Source organism: Scyliorhinus canicula, chromosome 5 (assembly GCF_902713615.1).
Source record: "Scyliorhinus canicula chromosome 5, sScyCan1.1, whole genome shotgun sequence".
NCBI classification, from domain to species: domain Eukaryota; kingdom Metazoa; phylum Chordata; class Chondrichthyes; order Carcharhiniformes; family Scyliorhinidae; genus Scyliorhinus; species Scyliorhinus canicula.
In genome coordinates, this window is record NC_052150.1 from 35,429,431 (window position 1) to 35,443,911 (window position 14,481).

The 14,481-nt window shown below is 48.0% G+C and overlaps 1 protein-coding gene across 1 annotated transcript in view; it reads right to left on the reverse strand.

Moving 5' to 3' along the window:
• LOC119965902 (uncharacterized protein C7orf57-like) overlaps window positions 1–14,481 on the reverse strand; it is a 238,225-nt gene that overhangs the window by 30,058 nt on the left and 193,686 nt on the right. Inside the window, exons 5-6 of the mRNA XM_038796899.1 lie at window positions 9,919–10,064; window positions 8,164–8,168 (exon numbers count right to left, since the gene is read on the reverse strand). Coding sequence (XP_038652827.1) covers window positions 8,164–8,168; window positions 9,919–10,064 — 151 coding nt within the window. The remainder of the gene's footprint in view (window positions 1–8,163; window positions 8,169–9,918; window positions 10,065–14,481) is intronic.

Below are 14,481 nucleotides of genomic sequence, written 5' to 3' on the forward strand. Positions count from 1 at the left end.
AAATTTAGGGGAAAAGCATCGGAGTTGCTATCTGCCTACAACTTACAAGAATGGCCGAACTCTACCGGATATGTCTGCAGAAGAAATGTTCCAGTTCGCAAAAGGGTGACATAGAACAGCAATTTGGAACCGGTATGGAGATTGAACAGAAATTTTTAAAATACATTACTTCCAAAGGACAATAGTCCCTTGGTGTGTAAGAAGAGTTTGGGGCAAAACTACCAGTATGAAAGATAAAAGTACGGACTAAATGGTTCCTGGTTATAATGAGCCAGCACCGAAACAGAAACAAGACTATAGCAATCATGAAAGCAAAACAAAAAAACAGAAGGAGCAATTACGGAGCTAAAGAGAGAAACCCAAAATTGAAAAGCGAGGAAGTTTAGAAGAAGATGTTGAGAGACTCAAATGTGAAGTCTCTGAGCTGAATCAAGCCTTACCGATTCTAACTCGGATTACGACAAGCTCAAATTAGTAACTATCGAGTTAGCATTGGAAAATACAAAGCTTAAAGCGGAAGTGTCAGAAGTTCAATTGGGCTTAAAAGATCTTCTGACCCAGTATAGGGAACTTGAAGAGGAGTTACCAGATAAATCCCTGGTCTGGGGGGAATGTATTTTCAATGTATCCTTGACACCTGTACAACTGAGGCCAGTCCTAGGAACAGTAGACCCAACCCCAGAATTCCTACCTCCATCGGTCTGCAAGGTTATAAAGGCTGTTCCCGACGTGAGACATGCTGTCCCAATGAAAAAGACGCTGGCCTTGACCACAAGCTCTTCCACGGCAATTTCATTTTATTCCGAAGTAAAAGTAATTAAACAGGAGCATTGTAAAAAGAAACCACCCGAGGTAGCCTCAGAACCTGATTTTTTAACTGATTCAGAATCCTCGGAATCCTATAGCGACTTTAGTGAAGATTAGTCCGGAGGAGGAAACATTCCGAAAGAAAAAACAAAGTCCTGGGGGAGACCCACAGCATACCATAGCCCCTTTAAGTCAAAATGATATAAGACCGGATCAGTAAGAACAGTGGATGGGGAACAAAGAATTACCCGAGCCAAATATACCCAACAGTTGGTCCATGAATCCGCTGATCCGGAAAAGATTAATAGATGGTCCAGAGAATTACCTCATCCCAAGAAAGGGGGAACAGCTACATGGAAAGGCAAAAGTTTAAATTCTAAACTGGGGCTAGGTCAATTTTGTTGGTATCAGACAGGAACTTTTAAAAGTTAATTGGGAGAGTCTGTTGGTAGGCAAAGGGACGGCTGGTAAGTGGGAAGGTTTCAAAAGTGTTAACCAGAGTTCAGAGTAAGCACATTCCTTTTAGAGAAGGGCAAGGCTGATAGAAGTAGGGAACCCTGGATGACTCGAGATATTGAAGCCCTGGTCAAAAAAGAAGTGCCATGCCGTGCATCAGCAGCTGGGATCAAGCGGATCCCTTGAAGAGTATAGAGGCTGTCGGAATAGAGTTAAGAGAGAAATCAGGAGGGCAAAAAGGGGACATGAGATTGATTTGACAGATAATGCAAAGGAGAATCCGAGGAGCTTCTACAAATACATAAAGGGCAAAAGAGTAATAAAGGAGAGATTAGGGCCTCTTAAGAATCTACAAAGTCAAGATCCACAAGAGATGGGTGAGATCCTAAATGAATATTTCTTATCGGCATTTACTGTTGAGAAAGGCATGGATGTGTGGGAACTTGGGGATATAAATACTGATGTCTTGAGGAGTGTACATATTACAGTGAAGAAGGTGCTGGAAGACTTAAAGCGCATCAAGGTAGATAAATCCCCGCGTCCTGATGAAATGTATCCCTGGACATTGTGGGAGGCCAGGGAGGAAATTGCAAGTCCCCTAGCAGAGATATTTGAATTGCCGACAGCCGCAGGTAAGGTGCCTGAAGATTGGAGGGGAGCAAATGTTGTGCCTTTGTTTAAGAAGGGCCACAGGGAAATATGGGAACTACAGACCGGTGAGGCTAACATCTGTGGTGGGTAAGTTGTGAGAAGGTAGTCTCAGAGACAGCATCTACAGGTATTTAGACAGACAAAAACTGATTAGGGACTGTCAGCAAGGCTTTGTGGGTGGAAATATTTGTGGGCAGCACAGTAGCATTGTGGATAGCATAATTGCTTCACAGCTCCAGGGTCCCAGGTTTGATTCCGGCTTGGGTCACTGTCTGTGCGGAGTCTGCACATCCTCCCCGTGTGTGCGTGGGTTTCCTCCGGGTGCTCCGGTTTCCTCTCACAGTCCAAAGATGTGCAGGTTAGGTGAATTGGCCATGATAATTTGCCCTTAGTGTGCAAAATTGCCCTTAGTGTTGGGTGGGGTTACTGGGTTATGGAGATAGGGTGGAGGTGTTGACCTTGGGTAGGGTGCTCTTTCCAAGAGCCGGTGCAGACTCGATGGGCCGATTGGCCTCCTTCTGCAGTGTAAATTCTATGTAAAAGATTCTATGTAAAAGAAAAAGTCATGTCTCACAAATTTGATTGAGCTTTTTGAAGGGGTAACCAAGAAGATAGATGGGGGCAGTGCAGTTGACGTTGTCGACGTGGACTTTAGCAAGGCCTCTGACAAGGTACCGCATGGTAGGTTGTTGCATAACGTTAAATCTCACAGGATCCAGGGTGAGGTAGCTAATTGGATACAAAATTGGCTTGACGACAGAAGACAAAGGGTGGGTGTAGAGGGTTGTTTTTCAAACTGGAGGCCTATGACCAGCGGTGTGCCTCAGGGATTAGTGCTGGGTCCACTGTTATTTATATTTATATAATGATTTAGATGAGAAATTAGGATGCATGGTTAGTAAGTTTCAGATGACACCAAGAATGGTGGCATGGTGAGCAGTGAAGAAGGTTATCTAGGATTGCAATGGGATCTTGATCAATAGGGCCCAGTGGGCAGTTGAATGGCAAATTGGGTTTAATTTAGATCAATGTGAGGTGATGCATTTAGGTAGGTCGAATTGGGCAGGACCTACTCAGTTAATGTAGGGTGTTGGGGAGAGTTATAGAACAAAGAGATCTAGGAGTACAGGTTATAGCTCTATGAAAGTGGAGTCACAGGGGACAGGGTGGTGAAGAAGGCATTTGGCATGCTTGGTTTCATTGGTCAGAACATTGAATACAGGAGTTGGGACGTCTTGTTGAAGTTGTACAAGACATTAGTAAGGCACATACTTGGAATACTGTGTACAGTTCTGGTCACCCTATTCATAGAACATAGAATATACAGTGCAGAAGAGGGCCATTCGGCCCAATCGAGTTCTGCCACCAACCCCACTTAAGCCCTCACCTTCCAACCCTATCCCTGTAACCACAATAACCCCTCCTAACCGTTTTGGTCACTAAGGCAATTTATCATGGTCAATCCACACTAACCTGCACGTTTTTGGACTATGGGAGGAAACCGCAGCAGCCGGAGGGAAACCCACGCAGACACTGGCGAGAACATGCAGACTCCGCACAGACAGTGGACCCACCATGGGACCCTGGCGCAGTGAAGCCACAATGCTATACACTTGTGCTCCCGTGCTGCCACAAAGGATATTATTAAACTAGAAAGAATGCAGGAAAGATTACTAGGCTGGCTACTGGGACTTGATGGTTTTGAGTTATAAGGAGAGGCGGATAGACTGGAACATTTTTCTCTGGAGCACAGGAGGCTTAGGGGTGAGCTTATAGAGATCCTATAATATAATAAGGGACATAGATAAGGTAGATAGTCAACATCTTTTCTCAAAGGAAGGGAGTCTAAAACTAGAGGGCACAGGTTTAAGTCAAGAGGGGAGAGATACAAAAGGGTCCAGAGGGGCAAATCTTTCACACAGAGGGTGGTGAATGTCTGGAACGAGTGGAGATGCGCAGTAGTAGTACAGGCGGGACAATGTTGTCTTTTAAAAAGCAGTTAGACAGTTATATGGGAAAGCTGGGTACAGAGGTGATGGGCCAAATGGGGGCAATTGGGACTAGTTTAGTGATAAAAAATGCATAAATATCAGCTGCATGCTCACTCTAGTGGAACCCCTTTCGGTTGGTGTAGTGCGGCCTGTTATCTGCTCTCAGGGGAATAATTCCCGTCAATCACCCCCTGGACCTGTGGCATGTCGCTGATGGCAGCAAACCCATTGCTCCGGACATCCTGGTGTGCTCGATTCACATTTAATGGATGTATAAAATCTTCCCGCCAACCCCGGCGGTGCGATCGGATTGAAATCTTTAGTCACTTTTGTGACTGACTTAGGATTTCTGACCTGGATGATGAATCTGAATGGTCTGCTTCTGACTCAGACACCAAAGAGGGAAGTTACCTTCTTATACAAACAGAACAGCTCTCACTAGAGGGAGATACTCTTGCAGCTTTGAAATTAGTTCAACAGCTTTCAGTTACGTTCGGAGGCAGATTCTCCAAGTAAGTTGCTGAAACAAAATTGTTACTTTTTAAGTGTGGGTCCCTGTCTCCTAGGACATCCCAATGAGCTTTTAGAAACTTAAACTTACTCAAAGTAACACATCCACAGTTATACTTTTAGTGGGGTTTATTACAAACATTTAAAATATAAAAAACGAGTTACAGGACGGGATTCTCCATTTCAGAGACTAAGGCCTGGATTCTCCGATTGCCGATGCCGAAATTGCATTCGGCAGTTGGCTGGAGAATCGGTTTTTATGCCGAAATCGGGGGTGGAGCTATTTTTTGGATGCTCCACTCCTCAAAAACGGCATCATCGATGAGTACGCTGCACGCCATTGGGACAGCCTCAGGACGTCACCTGAGGCCCTCCCCCCAATGCTCCGCCTCGGGATTGGCCGACTTCCCAGCGGCGTTGGTCGTGTGTGCTCACAGTTTAGATCCATTCCGATCTACATCCCAAGGCCTTTTTCAAAGTGCTGGACAAACTTATCATGGCGTTCGTATGGGGGGGTGGTAAAAATGCTAGGATCCCAAAGAACGTCCTACAAAAAACAAAATCCAGGGTGGGGGCTAGCCCTCCCGAATCTACAATTCTACCACTGGGCGGCAACAGCCGAGCGAGTAAGGGGATGGATCCAGGAGCCAGAAGCCGAGTGGGTGCGTGCGGAGAGGCCTCCTGCATGGGGACCTCCCTCCGGGCCCTCGCCATGGCAGCTCTCCCATCCCCACCCAAAAAACACTCCAGCAGCCCAGTGGTGACAGCCACCCTCCAATCCTGGAACCAACTGCGGCAGCAATTTGGCCCTGACCAAAATGTCGGACAAGGCTCCCATCTGCAACAACCATAGGTTCACACCAGCACTGACTGACGCCACCTTCAAAAGGTGGAGGCAGGACGGGAGGACACTGACAGTCAGGGACCTATACACCAATGACAGGATCGCAACACTGGATGAACTGACAGAGAAATTTCGGCTAGCCGGGGGGAACGAGCTACGGTACCTGCAGCTCAAAAACTTCCTACGAAAGGAGACAAGGACGTACCCACAACCGCCACGACAGACACTACTGGAAGACCTACTGGACGCAAGTATCCTAGAGAAAGGGAACTGTAGCGACCATGTATGGCCGACTGGTAGAAAGGGGACGACACCGTACTGGGCGCAACAAGAATGAAATGGGAGGACGACCTGGGGATTGAGATAGGGTGGGGACTCTGGAGCGAAGCACTGCATAGGGTCAACTCCGCCTCCACGTGCGCAAGGCTCAGCCTGACGCAACTAAAAGTGGTACATAGAGCCCACTTAACAAGAAACTGTATGAGTAGGTTCTTCCTGGAGGTGGAGGACAGATGTGAACGGTGCCAAAGAGGCCTGGCCAACCACGCCCATATGTTCTGTTCTTGCCCCAGACTTGTGGAGTACTGGACAACCTTCTTCGAGGTTTTGTCCAAAGTGGTGGGGTGAGGGTGGAGCCATGCCCGACCAGTGACGGTCTTTGGGGTTTCAGACCAGCCAGATCTATTCCTGGGGAGGACGGCGGACGCCCTTGCCTTTGCCTCCCTGATCGCCCGCCGTACAATCCTGTTTGGCTGGCGATCAGCAGCACCGCCCAGAGCTGCAGACTGGCTGTCCGACCTCTCGGAATCTCTCCAAATGGAGAAAATCAAATTCGCCATCCGAGGGTCAGACGACGGGCTTCCACAGAACTTGGGAGCCATTCATGCAATTGTTCCGGGACGTGTTTATGGCCAACGAACAAGAGGAAGAATAGTCGGGTGGCCAAGAATCAGGGGAAAATGGACGGGAATCGGGGGAAGGTAGCCGGGGGGGGGGGGGGGGGGGGGGGGGGGGGGGGGGGGCTACGGGTTCGTTATGGGGTTTGATGGCTAGCTAAGGCCCAAAACCAAACTGTAATAATTGCCTATAAACATGTGCCTCAGCCATATTGGAGAATGTAAAATATGTATGCCGGCTGTTGTTATTATGAAGATGCTTACCTGTAAATATACATGTTAATTTTTGCGTGTTTTTTTCTCTCTATAATTTGTAATTTGTTGGATATAAATATGAAAACTCAATAAAAAACATTTCAAAAAAAAGAAATCCAAAGAGAAAAATCGAGGAAATAGAAGAGCCTAACAATGTGGAACAAGAGGGACAGAAAGTTTAATGATAATAGCACATCGGCAAGTAAGTTCCACACAGGGAATAGCAGTAATAGATGAAATTAAAGACTCTTTATCTGCATCCGCAATAAGATAAAGAGTCACACAAATAGAGATAAATGGTTGAGATCAAATCACCATTGCAGCGACATCGTTACAAAGTGACCAAGGCTGGGAAATAATGTTTCAGGGTGCACAAAATTTCATTACGACAGGTAGAATGGAAAAAGAGGAGGGAAAGCCCTGGAAGTTAAGAAGTTTATTTATTTTTACTATTTTTCCTATTAGGGGAAAATTTAGGATGGCCAATCCACCTACCCTGCACGTCCTTTCGGGGTGAGACTACGCAGGACCATAACTCCCGCGCCCTACTATCAAAACCAGAATGAAACACTTGGCTAAACCAAACCTTTCGTAGCCTCACCTGATCCTTCACCCTCAAGTGAGTCTCCTGCAGCATCGCCACATCTGCTTTCAAATTTTTCAAGTGCACAAACACACCTCAACCTCTTCACTGGGCCTCCCAACCCCCTCACGTTCCACTAACTATCCTAACAGGGGGTCTTCCCCCCTCTCCGCCCCTGCCTATTCACCATCATCATAAATACGGGCCCTACCAACTGAGCCTGACCCGTCCCTTTCCATTATTGCATCAAAACCCCATCACCCCCTCCCAGAACCCCCCAACCTCCCTTTTGAAGAAACCCCACCAGTATCAATCCCCTCCCCCTCCCCTTTTCTCACCTCTTAGGCACATTGAAACCTGGTTACCAAGCTCCAATGTCCGCAGCCCCTCCCTCCACAGCACCTCCGTTCACTAGCCGACTTATGTTAGCTAGTGCGGGGGCCCCTGCTCAGACCTTCCCGCCACTCAACACAATACTTTTCATACATTAACATCGCTACAAAGAACAGCAACACAAGAGGAAACTTGAAACTCTATATCAACATGAAGCAAGAACATTATTCAAAGTTACAAAGAACAGCAACAAAAAACTTTAACCTCTATACAGCATGAAGCAGTTACATACATGCATTCTCACCGCTCTATACTTCCACCTCAAGCCTTCTGCCTTCATAAATGCCTCCGCCGCCTCAAAATAGAAGTCTCTGGAGTTGTTGGTCACCCTCAGCTTTGCTGGATTTACCACTCCAAACCATACTCCACTGTCGTACAATGCCACCTTCACTCGACTGAAAGTCGCTTGCTGCTTTGCAAGTTCCGCCGTCAAGTCCTGATAAATACGAACCTTGACATCAGCCCATTGTACCTCCCGTTTCTGTTTTGCCCAGCTCAATACATTCTCCTTCATGTGATATCTGTGAAAACAGATAATCACTGCCCTCGGTGGTTCATTTAACTTCGGCTTAGGCCTCTCACGCCCTTTGGGCAGGCCCACAATCCTCAAATTCTGTCGTCTTGAGCGGTTCTCCAGCTTTGCTTGCAGCCCCCGACCACTCTCCGGAGCTCATCCCCCATTGAGGTAGCTGATCGTTGGGCTGCAACATGGCCTCCTCCACTGACTTTGTCTTCTCACTACTCCCTCACCTCGGCTGACGCCTTTGCAACAGCAACCTTCACTGGGGGCAATTGCCTCCTCCACCAACTCCTTCAGTACCACCGCCATCTCCTTCCTCATCACATCCATATGCTCCGCGAACTGTTTTACGAGCTCGAAAGACACCACCTCAGCTTCCAGGCTGTAAACAGCCTGGCCACCGCCATCTTGTCAGCCCCCGGGCTGGTCCTCACACTCGACGGCGAGCTCACATTCTCTCCCTTCCTCGCTACTGTTTTTCTTTCGCTTTTGGGCATCTTTCACCTTCTTTACAGCTTCTTAATGATTCATAGATTGGCCCCAGGACCGGGCACCAAAAATTCCCAAAAGATAGAAACACATATATGCCTCAAGCAGGAACCACCAAACATGCAATGACCCCTCTACATGGCACCTCTGGCTGCCTTGTGTTCTGGGCTCAATCCCGCCACCTTGGCTGCCACGTGCTCTGGAACCAGCTCTGCCTCTGGACTGCCTTGTGCTCCAGACCCAGCTCCGCAGTTTTAGCTGCCTCGTGCTCTAGGCCCAGCCCCCGCCGCTCCGGTTGCTTCAAGCACTGACCTCAGCCCTGCTGCCTCGCATTCCGAACTCAGGCTCGCCGCCTCGACTGCCTCGTGTTTCAGACTTGACCCCCTCTGCTGCAGCCGCCCCGCTACACAGGCAACTCTTGAGTTTCCCTAAAAGAGATTCCTTTGTGACTGCCTGTTGGAGTCTTGAGACATGTCTCAATCTTTATACCCTAGGGGTGTAGGGAGGGATATATCTTGATGTTTAGCTTTGAAATAATAAGACAGTGGGTTAGTCCCAGCAGTCAGTCATCTAGTGCATGTTACTTCAAAATGTTTGGACTTGTGTATGTTGGACCATTACGTTTCTATAATCAGACTCACACCAGCATTAAATTGTCAATGTCCGGTCAGATAAGCATGCTAAGATCCCAGGGGCGGGATTCTCCTTTCCGGGGACTAAGTCCCCACGCCGGTGGGAAAACCGGCGCGAACCACCCTGTCGTCAACAGGCCCCGAAAGTGCGGAATTCTCCGCACTTCCGAGGGCTAGGTAGACACCAGAGGGGTTGGCGGCGTGCCAGCCTGTGCCGAAGGGACTGCGCGAGGTAGCGCATGCGCCGAAGGCCAGGCATATTCTGGCAATGCGCAGGGGTTTGTATTCTCCGCGCCGGCCATGGCAGAGCCCTACAGGGGCTGGCGCGTAAGGAAGGATAGCCCCCATGGCACAGGCCCATCCGCAGATCGGTGGGTCCCGATCGCGGGCCAGGCCACTGTGGGGGCTCTCCCCGGAGTCGGATCCCCCCCGCGCCACACCGAGGACTGCCCCAGCCGACTTACCTGCCAGGTACCGCCATGTGGGGACCATGTTTGACCCATGCCAAAGGGACTGGCCAAAAACGGAGGGCCGCTCGGCCCATTGGGGCCTGGAGAATTGCCGGTGGGCCGCTGCCAACCCCCGACCGGCGTGGCGTGAACCCCGCCCCCATCCGAAATCCGGCCCCGGAGAATATGGCAGCTGAGTTTGGGGCAGCGGGGCAGGATTCCCGCTGCCCCCAGGGATACTCCGACCCGGGCGGGGGTTCGAAGAATCCCGCTGCATGTGTCCAATAACAGAACAACATATTCTGCTCAACCATCCATGATTATTCAGATAATGAAAACCACTCAAACGGTGCACATTTACCACTTTCTCAATTGATAATTATATGAGCAATGGGAAAGTATATACTATTAAAATTGTTATTCTTGCTAACAATTATATTACCTTTCACTTTATTTTCCTTCTCATTGTCTTCTACCTCCTTCTCCAATGCAGTTTTATCAGGATCATGAAGTAATTTTCCAGCCTTAGATGGGCTGGGAATGAACTCCTCATGAACCATATACTCTGGCAAATACCATTTAGAAACTCTGTAAATAAGTAACATTCAACTTGTTAACATGGCTGCTTTTAAAGTGGATGCATTATATTTTATCCATGGCTATACATTTTGCCAAATATCTGCTCTGTTTAACAATACCACTTTAGCAATTACACCAACACTGTAGTTTAAATTTACTCTGATTTTGACAACTACCACAAGTTCTAAGTGTGTACTGAGTATAATAACTTTGTTCATAAGGAACATCTTTAAAAGGAGGAGGATAAGTTGATAAAATATTGGGAATCCTAGGCCGGGATTCTCCCTTCTGGGTACTAAGTCCCCCCGCCAGTGGGGAAAACCGGTGCCAACCACTCTGGCGTCACAGGCCCCGAAAGTTGGCGCTTTTGGAGGGGTTGGCGCCGCTCCAGTCGAGGCTGAAGGGACGGCGCGAGGTTCGCGCATGCGCGGAACGGCAGGCGTATTTCCGCACATGCGCAGACCGGCTGCCGTATTTCCGCGCATGCGCGGGGGGTTTCTCTTCTCCGTGTCAGCCCCCGGTCAATTTGGCGGAGCCCGACAGGGGCACAGTGGGGAGGAAAGAAGTCCCCCCACGGAACAGGCCTGCTTGCAGATCGGTGGGCCCCAATCATGGGCCAGGCCACCGTGGGGGCCCCTCCCGCACCATCCAGAGGACCGCTCCCGCATACTCACCTGCCAGATCTCGCCATGCGTGAGGTGAGTAATTCACGCCGGCGGGACTGGCCAAAACTGGACGGCTGCTTGGCCCATCGGGGCCCGGAGAGTCGCCGTCGGGAGGGGGGGGGGGGGGGTGTGTGGCTGTCAACGACCCCTGACCGGGTTGGCTGGAATCCCGCTGCCACCCCGAAAAACAGTGCCGGAGATTAGGGCAGCCGGCGGCGGGGCGGGATTTGCGCCTCCCCCCGGGGATTCTCCGACCCCCCGAGAATACCGACCCTAGTGTTTACAAATGGGAGTACTGAATAAAATGCAAAGTGGTAAAGCTGAACATAAACAAATCATTACTTTTGAGGCCATACTTGCAGAAAAAATGCAAAGTTTTGAAGAGGATACAGAAATAATCGACTACGGTGATTTCAGGAATGAGAGGTTTCAGTTGTTGAATATAAATAAGGATAAAATATTTCCATTGGTCATTGAGTGTGTATCAGAGCATTAATTTAAGATCATCAACAAAAGTGAGAAAAGACATAATAGGATTTTATTTTGTGGCTCATTAGGATATGGAATACTTCAATTAATAAAAAGGAGGAAATTGAATCTATAACAGCTGTTAAGAAGAAATAGGATAAATATTTTAAGAAATTAAAACTTTTAATTGGTATTACAATAAAGCAGAGCAATGGAACTAGTTGGATAGCCTTTTCAGAGGACTCATACCACCTTCAACACCATAATCCCAGCCATGCTCACATTAAAACTCCAAATTTAGGACTTGGCTCCTCCTTCTGCAACTGGGTCTTCGACTTCCTGACCCATCGACCACAATCATTAAGAATAAACAACAACACCTCCTCCACAATAGTCCTCAATACAGCGGTCCTGCAAGGCAGCATTCTTAGCTCCCTATTATACCCACTTTACACACAACTATGGCACAATTTTGCTCCAACTCCATCTACAAGTTTATTGATGACACGACCGTAATGAGTCGGATCTCAAACAACGATGAGTTAGAGTATAGGAGGGAGATAGAAAACCGAGCAACATGGTGTAATGACAACAATCTCTTCCTCAACGTCATAAAACTAAGGATCTGGTCATTGACTTCAGGAAGCAAAGTGTTGCATCAATGGTGCCGAAGTAAATATAAATGCCAGGATTCCATGAGCTATATCTGTCATGATATTTAAATGAAATGAAATTATCAATGTAGATGGACCTCTAAGACACTCTCGATCTCCATGTTTTCTTACATTTCATAATTTACAAAGTACTCCGATCCAAAGTGGATGGCCTTGGTCACTTGTTTACATTGAAATCCATTTGCTACATTTTTGTCCACTTACTTAATATATCAATAGCTCTGTAGTTTTACATTCAATCTTTACTGCAGACAATACCACTTATCTTTGTGGCATCAGAAAATTTGGATATGCATCTTACGTAGTGTCTCCCACCCATCCTCCTCCTCTAACCAAAAAAAAGTTCTGTCCGTTGGATTGCTAAACTAACAAGTTTTTTATTTTTATTTTTCAGTAGTTAGGAAGTTAGTTCAGTGGGAATGGAGGCTCGGGCAGTTGAATGTTCCTCCTGCAGAATGTGGGAGGAAAGGGTCACCTCTAGTGTCCCTGCTGACTACATCTGCGGGAAGTGCACCCAACTCCAGCTCCTCGAGAGCCGCGTTAGGGACCTGGAGCTGGAGCTGGATGAACTTCGGATCATTCGGGAGGTAGAGGAGGTTATTGAGAGGAGTTATAGGGAGGTAGTCAAACCTCAGGTAAAAGAAGAAGGTAGATGGGTTACCGTCAGGGGAGGGAGAGGGAACCGGCAGGCAGTGCAGGGATCCCCTGTGGTCGTTCCCCTCTATAACAAGTATACCGTTTTGGATACTGTTGGGGGGGACGACTTACCAGGGGTAAGCAATAGGGCACAGGTCTCTGGCACAGAGTCTGTCCCTGTTGCTCAGAAGGGAAGGGAGAAGAGGAACAGAGCACTTGTCATTGGGGACTCCATAGTTAGAGGAACACTTGGCTTCTGTGGGAATGAAAGAGACTCATGGTTGGTGTGTTGCCTCCCAGGTGCCAGGGTTCGTGATGTCTCTGATCGTGTTTCTGGGATCCTTAAGGGGGAGGGGGAGCAGCCCCAAGTCGTGGTCTACATAGGTACCAACGACATAGTAGGAAGAGAGATGGGGATTTGAGACAGAAATTCAGGGAGCTCGGGTGGAAGCTGAGAGCTAGAACAAACAGAGTTGTTATCTCTGGGTTGTTACCCGTGCCACGTGCTAGCGAAGTGAGAAATAAGGAGAGAGAGGAGTTGAACACGTGGCTACAGGGATGGTGCAGGAGGGAGGGTTTTGGTTTCCTGGATAATTGGGGCTCATTCTGGGGTAGGTGGGACCTCTACAAACAGGATGGTCTTCACCTGAACCAGAGGGGTACCAATATCCTGGGGGGGAGATTTGCTAGTGCTCTTCGGGGGGGTTTAAACTAATTCAGCAGGAGGATGGGAACCTACATTGTAGTCCCAGTGTACAGGATGTTGAGAGTAGTGAGGTCAGGGATAGGGTTAAAAGTTCGAAAGAGGGCACCGGCAAGCAAGACACTGGTTTGAAGTGTGTCTACTTCAACGCTAGAAGCATCCGGAATAAGGTGGGTGAGCTTGCAGCATGGGTTGGTACCTGGGATCTCGATGTTGTGCCGATTTTGGAGACATGGGTAGAGCAGGGACAGGAATGGTTGTTGCAGGTTCCAGGATTTAGATGTTTCTGTAAGAACAGAGAAGATGGTAAAAGAGGGGGGGGGTGTGGCATTGTTAATCAAGGAAAGTATTACGGCGGTAGAAAGGACGTTTGAGGACTCGTCTACTGAGGTAGTATGGGCCGAGGTTAGGAACAGGAGAGGAGAGGCCACCCTGTTGGGAGTTGTCTATAGACCTCCGAATAGTTCCAGAGATGTAGAGGAAAGGATTGCAAAGATGATTCTCGACAGGAGCGAGAGTAACAGGGTAGTTGTTATGGGGGACTTTAACTTTCCAAATATTGACTGGAAATACTATAGTTCGAGTACTATAGATGGGTCAGTTTTTGTACAGTGTGTGCAGGAGGGTTTTCTGACACAGTATGTAGACAGGCCAACAAGGGGCGAGGCCACATTGGATTTGGTACTGGGTAATGAACCCGGCCAGGTGTTAGATTTAGATGTAGGTGAGCACTTTGGTGATAGTGATCACAACTCGGTTATGTTTACTTTAGCAATGGGCAGGGATAGGTATATACCGCAAGGCAAGACTTATAGCTGGGGCAAAGGCAATTATGATGCTATTCGGCAAGATTTAGGATGTATAGGATGGGGAAGGAAACTGCAGGGGATGGGTTCAATCGAAATGTGGAGCTTTTTCAAGGAACAGCTACTGCGTGTCCTTGATACATATGTACCTGTCAGGCAGGGAGGAAGTTGTCGAGCAAGGGAACCGTGGTTTACTAAGGAAGTTGAAGCACTTGTCAAGAGGAAGAAGAAGGCTTATGTTAGTATGAGACGTGAAGGCTCAGTTAGGGCACTTGAGAGTTACAGTTAGCCAGGAAGGACCTAAAGGGAGAGTTAAGAAGAGCGAGGAGAGGACACAAAAAGTCGTTGGCGGATAGGATCAAGGAAAACCCTAAGGCTTTCTATAGGTATATCAGGAACAAAAGAATGACTAGAGTAAGATTAGGGCCAATCAAGGATAGTAGTGGAAAAGTTGTGTGTGGAATCAGAGGAGAT